We start from the raw sequence: 10,215 nt of genomic DNA on the forward strand, positions 1-10,215 counted from the left end.
TATATATGATTACTAGAATCTGTATTCAGATATAATTTTGTGTATATGTCGACCTCTATTCTCCACGTGGTCCTTGTTGTTCCCAGATTATGGATTTATTAGTAGCCCCAGGTGAGAATCTGCGAGCACATCGCGTGCGGCACGTACGAGACTCGCCTCTGGCAAGTATACTTGTACACCAAGGCACACCACGGGGACTTCGCTGCTGCAGCGGTATGTGCTGCTTTGATTGTGTACGCCGTAGGGGTTTTTTATCCACGTATTTGGCTACTTGTTTTATGTGTTGGAATTGAATAGTTGCTCTGACAGCGGCAAGAATGTTTCTTCTGAGTATTGGTAAATAGGCCTGGTCTTTAATCAGCTCTTAACAGAGTATGAATTCTAGCCGGTATGCGATAATTGTGGTTATAAGCTTGTAGTGGTACTTTGCTCAGTAAGACAGGACGCCTTATTTTCAGGTCTAGCATACCATCTCTGTAGGTTTGGACATCAATTGCATTTCTATGTATTGTGATGCAATCGATGTATCCGCGTATCATTGACAATGGAGGCGGCTCTACTTCGTTCCTTGTCTCAGAACTTTACAATAGGGGAAGTATTTTTTTAACTTCTCCATAATAGTGGGGTTTAGAGTTTTTACGAGTTCTGAAACGATTTGAAACACTTGTAAGACGTATACAGAAAATGTTTGCTACATCTATAGTAAGCGCATACTTTCAGCTAGAAAGATCACATAGTCATATTCGATACATACTTGCATAAACGTGTGATATATACGCACAGCTCATTCCTCGATGCTGGGGCATGTAGCCACCGCGTACTCGCAAACTCACACACTCTTCCGCAATTGAATTACAGGTTTTGTCATCCGACCCTATATATAAAGCATTGGCTGTAATGTTAGATCAGGATGTGAAGTCGTTGCCAATAAGAAATGCCACAGATACGGCCTGGATTGGTATGGTGGACTGTATAAGCATCTCTGAGTACCTGTCTTCAGCCACGTCTGATGACGCCTTTCTGGAACCATTGCTCGGCAATGTTAGGCTATGGGTGTGTGTCATAGAAGTGCACGCGTTCCCGTATGCATAGATGTGAACCTTAATGCTTGCTGCTCCGTGTTGCCAATTAGCAAGATTTGACATGTGATTTTATAGGTGTGTACTGTTTGAGCGCATCCAGTTTGCCGGGCGCTCGTCTATGGTCTCCATTGCGGTGTCTATTTTTTTTTACTTCTACAAGAGGGGTATTACATCGCTCTGCACATCATTTTAAAATATGATTCACGCAGTTAGGGTGTTTATCTTACCGGCTTCTTGTATTGAGCGTGATCTAAGCCCGAGCTGGGATGAATGTTCTGGGATAGTATCGAGATGGTATGTCTCCAGTGAATCATTACTTTACACCTCATTCTTGCAGAACGTGTCTTTTTGTATTCAAATAACTGATGGGTATTTTTCACTCCACTACTAAACTAAGGTTGACACTATTGCCACTCTTATTTTTGGCATGAGGAGAGATTGGTATGATATGCATGTATCACCCTGCACTATTCAATTGAGGTTTGTAAATATCCTATCGCCGATGCTCATCTACTGTCACATATTTCAATCTCGGCTTGGCTGTTCGTGTAGGAATGGGACGAAGTTACAACAAATGCGAATGAACACCTCGAAGCGGTCGTGCACCATATGGTTTTCAACTTCTGTCACAGTCTCATGGGTAGGTAGAAAGCTCTGTATTTGGAGAGTGTGATAATTGTGTTCTGATTGTTAGTTGTCTCCCATCCACCTGTAGAAGACCATGGTATCCACGTCTGGCCAGCCCGATGCGTGCTACATGGCGCTCATAGTACACTCCAGATCAGGACGCAGCAGGTCACTATATCGGCCCTTCAAAACATTGTATACACCTGACAATTCGCGAGATTTGTACTAACATTACATGATATGTACTTCTCTCTCCGATAGCTGTCGACGGGGACAACATTATTGGATACATCACACAGCAAAGTGTCACGGCACTCTTAGACCAGCATCTAGACGCCATATACGACGAGAGCGATGAAACACTCCAACATCTCGGTTTTGTCACGGGGCGTATACTCACTTGTCAGAAGACCGACACCGTACGCACATGCATGCAGACGCTAAAGGATAAGCACTTCCAGTCGATAGCAAGTAAGTGTGGACGCTGAGTATAACCCGTGTGGTCTAGGAGTGTCCTTGTTTTCTACTGCGCATCTAAGTCATGATGTGCTTGATTTAGCGAAGACTTGAGTTATTCTTGGGTACATGTGACCTCTACTAGATAGATGCGGTGTCCGTAATATGCGTGCAACGACTCGGATCTTCAATTAGGGATGAATGCCAATTTCACAAAATGGTTCTACTATTGGGGGAGTTGTATGTTTTGTGATGTTTCTACTATTGGGAATTGTATATTTTGTGATATTTCTACTATTTGGGAATTGTATGTTTTGTGATCTTTCTACTGTTGGGAGTTGTATGTTTTGTGATCTTTCTACTATTGGGAATAGTATGTTTTGTAATGTTTCTACTATTGGGAATTGTATGTTTTGTGAACGAATGGCTCGAGCCAACTCTGCCCTGTCATCGCGTGTTGGTGTCTGTGCGTGCACACGTGCATGGCTGACGAAGGCGAACAGTTGAGACACGTGGGGACTTAGTGCACTGGTTAGATTTAAATCGTATTCGAATTTGTTTGCCAAGCTCTTGCAAATCAAATTTGACTGGATGAGTATAGGGTTTTATCAATCCAACCTTTTCATACATATTTGATGCTGCTTTTGTCATGCTAATTTGAATGTCCCTGTCTTATTAACTCGTCAGTTATTTGCTCAGAAGTCAATCGTCAAACTTGCATGTTAATCGCAATGATTTTGTACATTACCCATGTAGTTGTAGATGCGTATGGAAAATTAGTCAGCGAGTTTTCCTCGTCAACAATCAGAAGTATTACAAGCGTGGCAGAGATGGATGTGCCATTAGAGGATTCAGATCAGTATAGGCCTTGGGTGCTGACTTGTCTACCGGTAAGTGCGATCTGTGATACGGTAATTACTATGAAGAAGTACAGGGATTCGAGCAGGGGGGGACATCACAATCATCCCTGTAAGCATGCGGAAGCGCGTTGCTGGTTTATTCTCCTCTGGAATATTCCCCTTGTATTGCTGTTTTAATCTCAATGTTACCTAATCGCAAACTTCAGTTCTTTGTTACGGTATGTTGAAGTTGTAGGTATGCGCCTCAGGGGTACGCCAGTCTCGAATAGTGTTCTCCTATCTATGATGTATCAATGCATGGGTGTGTATCGCTGCTCTCTTGATAGGATCCAACATGTCACATGTGTAGGTCGAGCACAATACGGCTGATTTCGAGAATTGTCAACTTGTTTAGTCATTATCGATATACATTGGTGTCCGCCATATAGGCTGCAAATTTGAGGCTTCATGATTTTTGTACTCATCACCGCACAAACATTCATCTGAATACAAACGGATCTTACGGAAGCGCATCCGATTACCGAAACGTATTGTCTACACATATCACATTGCTCTTCGGACACAGCCTCATACTTTGCTAATTTTTTCATGCTCAATCTTTTCAATTTCGCAGAAGAGCACCATACGAGAAGTGATTAGAACACTAGTCATCAATGACCTGTATCGACAATATATAGTAGAAGCTGGAAGGCCAGTGGGAGTCGTCACATTATCCGGTATATTGGCTAAAATTTCGCAATTATAAGGACTGCCAGTCAAAACAATATAGAATCGTTGTATGAGCACACATCGACGAAAGTTGACAACTAAAATAAATATTAGAATTATCCGCCACAGAGTACCAACTTATATATTGTCCTCGAGCTATTTACGATCGACTTAACTTGTACTTGCAAACAATTTGTCTGGAATATATCGAGTGTCTCGAAGGTTTTCAAATGGTGCTTTTAGCTAACCCAAAACGTATATACCCAAGTTCACTGTCTAACCAGATGCAAGGCATCACCAATCGCGAGAAAATTTGAAAAGACAACAATACGGAGTTTGTTTTTCTGTCGTGTTTGACTAGTATCAATGTAAAGGTGCCGCAATAAGCTGTGCCGATTGAATAAAGTTTAAGTCCAAATTTCAGTTTAGAAATTGAACACCCCTGAATCTGCTAAGTCTTCAATTCGGTTGAAAAACAAAACCTGATAGCGTAGTCTGTGTACATGGAGGTGTCCGGATATATGACATCACATAGAAAACCAGGGTAGTCTAAGGTTGTATTAAGTTATGCACAATGGCTGTCTCTGTCTTCAATTCGGTTGGAAAACAATCCCTGACGGCGTAGTATGCATAGAAATGTCTGTTATAAGTCATCACAAAGATGACTAGGGTACTTTCGGTCGTACAAGCTAGTACAGTGACTGTCTCCGTCTTCAGTTTTGCTGGAAAGAAGACCTGATATCGTGATAGCTAATGTACACGTGTAGGATCGAGCCGTGGCTGTATAAGTTGAAATTTTGTCGGAGGCGTGTTTACTGCGATAATATTTTTAAACATGTCTTGTATCTTCTTCATACAGCAACCGCTACTTTCGCACGCGATGGATAATCTGTGGCAAAGCAAGCACTTGTTGTCGAATAAGAAGAGTGGTGAAACTGATGTATAAAAATTACTTAAGCTATGACAAACTAAGCATCTGTATCGACGACTGTACTAAAATAAGAATATGCATCGAAAATGTAGGCGGGTGTGTGATAGCGGTTAAACAATCGTTGCAAAGCCATGACAGAGCAAGCAATCGCAGCGGCATATATAACTTTTCTACTTTTCACCAGTGTGATTGCCACAAGTTTGCTCACAGATCTTTTTATGGAGTAGATAGGGATGTAACCCCTTCAAGAAGAGATCGATACCGTGAAGAAATACTCGCACAACTAGAACCGTAAAGAAATAGCTGCACAACTAAAACCGTGAAGAAATACTCGCACAACTAAAACCGTAAAGAAACACTCGCACAATTAAAGTGTAGACACGGTTGCACTTGGATCAAAAAAGCAGAGTTGCCCGATTGTGAAAATATAAGCGGTTGTATGCGTGAGCGTGATGAGCACGCAAGGGTATATCATAAGCCTTTCTGAGCGTAAAACCACCGTTTGGTGAAGCAAATCGAGAATAGTGACTTGGTTCAGAAGGGCTATCTGCATTTCCAACAACTTTAAAAAGAGGCAAACGACCGTCTAGTTCAAGAGAGTGACAGAAACTGACCGATATCATGTGTAGTGTGTTGGATCTTTGCAATCCAGCATTGCGTAAAGTCATAGTCGGCCAACATCAGTTACAAGTACGTACTGCCATGTTTACAAGTACGTATTGCCATGTCGAGCCTAACAACACAGAAATCATGTCGATACACGCAAGTTATGCTCGCCTTTTGTATTAGCCTGCAGTAATTCGTATACGAGCTCAAATGCAGTCATCACGTCAATACATCTGCTCCAGACGCCTTTTGTCGCCGGGCAACATATTGAGACCACACTCTGATAACCATTTGGAACGCACCCGTTTATATCATTTCTCACTAAATAGCACGTCCTTGAGCATTCTGCTTGCCGAGATTCTTGCATAACGTACTTCTAAAGCGGGATTCACGGATAAAAGTGTGAGAGATAATATATCTTATTGACGAATCTGGCACGTGAACCAATTGTCATAGTTTGAATCATGTATCATGTATGCCGCTTTACCAACAATGAAAGGATACAAAGTACAACATCCGACTTAATTGACTGTCAAAACTCACGGTTGTTGCTTTTGAGCTATGATTATATTAGGTCGAGAACATGTACTTCATGTGAAAATACATTTTTGTATTCAAGAAATTGCTCATAAGAAACCGAAATATGTACGCTATTGTATCTCGCGTTTCCAAGGGCCGCAAAAACTATACTTAAATGATGGGAATAAGAGCTCAATTTACATATATCACCCTATATGTCGGTCTGAAAGTATATTGCTAGATTCGCGTGGCTTGACTGGAAGATGCACAACGGAACATTTTGCGATATTCTATAGCAATATTGCGCATACTACGCTATTTATATGCATCTGAAATAGGATGCATAGAAGAAAAATATATAAAATTTGAGATCAATATGCTAGATAGCCTAGACTTCTGATACTGATATAACGTCCCGACTATCGGCAACTGAAGTGCGACTTCAATGGTGACCGGTTGCCACCAATCTCGCATTTGTGACAGTTGTTATTTCCAGTTTACACCACCTTTTTACTCGAAGATGACTATACTCGATTGCAATTACAGATTGACGACCTCCAGTATCCAGTCTAAAATAAGCAGGTGTCCATCGTGACTATGAAAACTCATTAAACTTAAGAAGTCGAGATCTACCGCATTCAATTCTACCAAGCCATGACTAGATGTTTATGTGTAAACTATGGCTCACGAAGCTCAAGTCGCCTTATTAATTATTGGTCAGTGATTGTTTTCTCTGCAATACGTTTATTAGTTTACACCGAGATCAGAGCCCGAGACCCATGGAGACAGTGGTGGAAATGAAAAAGCAATATGCCAGCCGATGAGCCGACCGATGTCTATGTATTTAACTACTTTCGTCACAACAGACGCAAACTCAATGTACAAATGAACATCTAATATGGCAAGCAAGTTTTTGCTATACATAAATATGTATGTTCAATGTTTTCACGGCCATCTTAATGGCGGTTTTTTTAGGGGTTTACGGACGTTAGTCCGTTGTGGCAAATTTTTCTTTCTCTAGAGGGTCATGATCGAACTCAACTTTTAGTCTTTGACTTTGTAAAAAAAATATTCAGGACACCTGTGCTGTTTGGAACGAAATTTCAAATTTTATTTACATCCCTCGAATTGCGAATTCCGAAATTCGAGATAAAAAAAAGATTATTTTGCAAAATCAACGACGGAACCTGCCTGAGCCCTGAGGGCGGCCCTGGGGCCTGATGCCTGGTGGCCTGGTCAGAGGTCACCCTGGGGTCTGGGCCTGGTGACCTGGAGGCTAGACACCTGGTGGCCTCTTGTTTAATTGTTATCTAGTGTTTAATCTAAAAAACGATGGTTCGAGTTCTAAGATTCCAAGAAGTTTGAAGATTCAACGTTCGGGCGCTCCTGAAGTTCTGTAGTTCTGAACTTTTGTCCCATTGGCCATTTATACACAGGAAGATTTCAGAATTGTGTCCGGAGTAAAGATTTGATAAAGAGGAGCGGAGTAGCTTCTCCATGTATTTTATTTTTAATTATATTTGTGTCCAGTTTTAGGTCACTCACTCTACTGTCGACTGTCGAGTGTGTACTATGCAGCCTGCTGCCTGTGGGCTGTGGGCCCGGCCTGTGGGCTGTGGGCCTGTGGGCCTGTGCCCTGTGGGCTGTATGTAGCCTGTAGGCCTGTGGCAGACTGGCAGTTTTGAGTTTGAAGTTTTTGCATTGCCCTATGGACTCTGCTGTGTTAGACTGTCACTGGGCAAAAGCCGAAATGTCTGATAAGCGTCATGCCGCATGCGGTTACTATATAGTAAGTGTGCTTAGTTTGTGAATTCCTGGCGCCACTGGGTTACAGTGTTAGACTGTTGATGGGCGAAAGCCGAAATGTCCGATAAGCGTTATGCGGTTACTATATAGTAAGTGTGCTTAGTTTGTGAATTTCTGGCGCCAAATGATAATTTTTGGGCCGATTTTTGGATTTGGAGAATAAGGATTGTCCTCCAGAAATCTCTTGACCTTTCTTGGCATTTTAATATCCAAATACAGCTACTGCTTACCCCTCCCTAAATAAACAAGTTATCAAACTTTATACAAAAAAACTTTTATAATAGCATATAATATATACAAAACCCTAAATAAACGTGAGTTCTTGAGACTTGAGAGTACAAAGTTATAGGCGATATTAGGTTATGGGCACTATTCTTAACCGATCTTCATAATTCTGTACTATGCTCGGCTCAACCGACGATTGAGAGAATACAGTAGCAGACGTATTTCTATATAGGTTAGTAACGTTTTACGTCGTCAGCCCGAGAGTAATTTGGGACTTGTTCTCAAATTAATATAAGTATAGGTGGGTCAGCCCGAGAGAACGTAAGAGTAATCTGAGAATCCTCACCTTTGGTTTTATATCTAATGTGTTTGTGCTAGTGTTCAGCCGCTTGGGCTGGCCAGGGTAAAAACTCATATGGTCAGTATGAGAAACCTTAGGCAGAACACTTTAGCAATCGTATATATTTTCCAGAAATAAATATATCATATTCTCTGTTACTACACTCAGTCTCGGACCTCGGCTCTCGGCTAATAATCTGAGAAGAAGTCTTAAATTACTCTTACGTTCTCTCGGGCTGACCCACCTATACTTATATTAATTTGAGAACAAGTCCCAAATTACTCTCGGGCTGACGACGTAAAACGTTATTAACCTATATAGAAATACGTCTACTACTGTAGTCTCTCATTTTCACCTTGTGTCAGTCGTGAATATTTTCAAATCGCCTTTCATTGGACATTTCGCATTTCATCGTGGCCCTGTTATTCAGCGAAAGGTCAATTTCTCAGGTGTAAATTTGGAAAATTTTCATGGTCGATCTGTCCCCGATATACTTTAAAACGGTTAAAAACAAAACTTTTTGAGTTTACGTTTAAAGTTTATCGCATATAGGCAAAGCGTATTGAGTTAGCCTCCAGTTATCATACATTACAAGCTTACCGCTACACCACTTAGTTGTAGTAGAAAAACCCTAAAAGGAAAATATACTACCCATAATTACTACTTTAACAAATAAGCTATTTATTTACTACAACTAAAACCCATCGTAAAAGAAGAAAACCCCATGAATATAGTATGATAATTTATTGTTTTCCACTGTTCACCAGTCGGTTCACCACTTTAATCAGGACATGGATCGAGGAGGTCAGGTTCCGTAGGTGCTGGTTTATCTTCAACATGCCAGAGCGCCGAGCCAGAGGATCCAAACGTAGCCCCAGAGCGCGTGGTTTTATATTTCTAAGGCAGATGCTTCGGTGAAAGCGCGGGTGGCAGGACTACCTGTGTACGAGACTGCGCACTACGAGCAGTAGCAGAAGTAATAGCACTGTACACAGTAGTACGGCTACGACTACCAGCTTCTTGTCTCGGACGGAGCTGAACAGGTGTAGGCAAGGGTGATGGCAGAATTATTTGTGTACGAGACTGCGCACTACAATCAGTAGCAGAAGTATCAGTAGCACTGTGCGCAGTAGTATGAGTAGTACGGCCACGACTACCAGCTCGGTGTCTCGGAGGTTGCGCACTAAAAGCAGTAGCAGCAGTGGAAGTTGGAGATCGAGATGGTGAGCCGGACATCGGTGTCTCATGTTCTAATGGTTGACGCGCCGATAAACCTCCCGCAACAAGCGCGAAGTCCTCGATCGTAGTATACTCCCATTGGCTGGCGGGTGTCAACGTTCCAGGATCCTCGTCCTGGTAGGAGTGGTCCCCCCACCGGGACATATAAAATCGGCCTTGCAGTTCAACCATTAACTGTCTTTAATAGACCGAATTCATACGGTCGTTCACGACTGCCGTCTCCTCGCGGAGATAAGTGGAAGTCTTCTATGGCGAAATGTACACTGCATACATGTGGGTGACGCACAGCCCTGAGATAGGGCCCAATACCAAGGGTCTCGATGTGAGCAAGTTTAAACAGCACCAGTCTGTTTCTGAAGTGCTCATCATATTTCGTATACACTGCATCACCGGCTATAGAGCATCTACAGGTTTCCGGCATGGAATTTTTTTGGTTGATAAGCAGAAGTAATCTTGTAATCAAATGTCAGAGTGGCAAGAACTGTCAAACATGTCCTAATATATACACTGTAAACTATTACAGCAATTACAGTGACCACAGTTTGCGTGGCGAAGTAATAGTACCAGGTGTAATAGAAGCGCCAGTTTGACACCATAATAACGTTGTGTGTTTAGGAGTAGTCGTAAAATACATAGCTGGTCTTCTACAGAATCAAGTACTGAAAAAATGTATTGCAGATGTTGAGTTGCATGGAGTAGCGGCAGTTTGACACCACAATGACGTTGTGTGTTTAGGAGTAGTAGTATAATATACAGCTGGTCTTCTACAGAATCAAGTACTGAAAAATATGTAATTGCAGATGTTGAGTTGCATAA

General features: G+C 41.8%; 2 protein-coding genes across 2 annotated transcripts; one reads left to right on the plus strand and one right to left on the minus strand.

The window, feature by feature from the left end:
- Positions 1 to 24: 24 nt before the first annotated feature.
- Positions 25 to 3,857, plus strand: SARC_11849 (hypothetical protein). The gene is made up of 6 exons (XM_014294056.1): positions 25 to 213; positions 859 to 1,053; positions 1,635 to 1,722; positions 1,971 to 2,180; positions 2,922 to 3,055; positions 3,639 to 3,857. The coding sequence occupies exons 2-6, from the start codon at positions 898 to 900 to the stop codon at positions 3,768 to 3,770; spliced, it is 720 nt and encodes a 239-aa protein (XP_014149531.1). The 5' UTR covers positions 25 to 213; positions 859 to 897; the 3' UTR covers positions 3,771 to 3,857.
- A 5,045-nt stretch (positions 3,858 to 8,902) lies between these two features.
- SARC_11852 (hypothetical protein) lies at positions 8,903 to 10,039 on the minus strand. The gene has a single exon (XM_014294057.1). It carries the CDS (start codon positions 9,568 to 9,570, stop codon positions 9,058 to 9,060), a length of 513 nt encoding a protein of 170 aa, XP_014149532.1. The 5' UTR covers positions 9,571 to 10,039; the 3' UTR covers positions 8,903 to 9,057.
- Between the last annotated feature and the right edge of the window lie 176 nt (positions 10,040 to 10,215).

This window comes from Sphaeroforma arctica (assembly GCF_001186125.1).
Source record: "Sphaeroforma arctica JP610 unplaced genomic scaffold supercont1.1915, whole genome shotgun sequence".
NCBI lineage: Eukaryota > Ichthyosporea > Ichthyophonida > Sphaeroforma > Sphaeroforma arctica.

What these genes read in the sequence shown, in the direction of transcription:
- SARC_11849 (XM_014294056.1), top strand. Translation starts at nt 898, where the DNA reads ATGTTAGATCAGGATGTGAAGTCGTTGCCAATAAGAAATGCCACAGAT. An exon ending in TCGGCAATGTTAGGCTATGG is followed by an intron (nt 1,054 to 1,634) that starts GTGTGTGTCATA and finishes CTGTTCGTGTAG; the next exon opens with GAATGGGACGAAGTTACAAC. An exon ending in CTTCTGTCACAGTCTCATGG is followed by an intron (nt 1,723 to 1,970) that starts GTAGGTAGAAAG and finishes TCTCTCCGATAG; the next exon opens with CTGTCGACGGGGACAACATT.
- SARC_11852 (XM_014294057.1), bottom strand. Translation starts at nt 9,570, where the DNA reads ATGGTTGAACTGCAAGGCCGATTTTATATGTCCCGGTGGGGGGACCAC.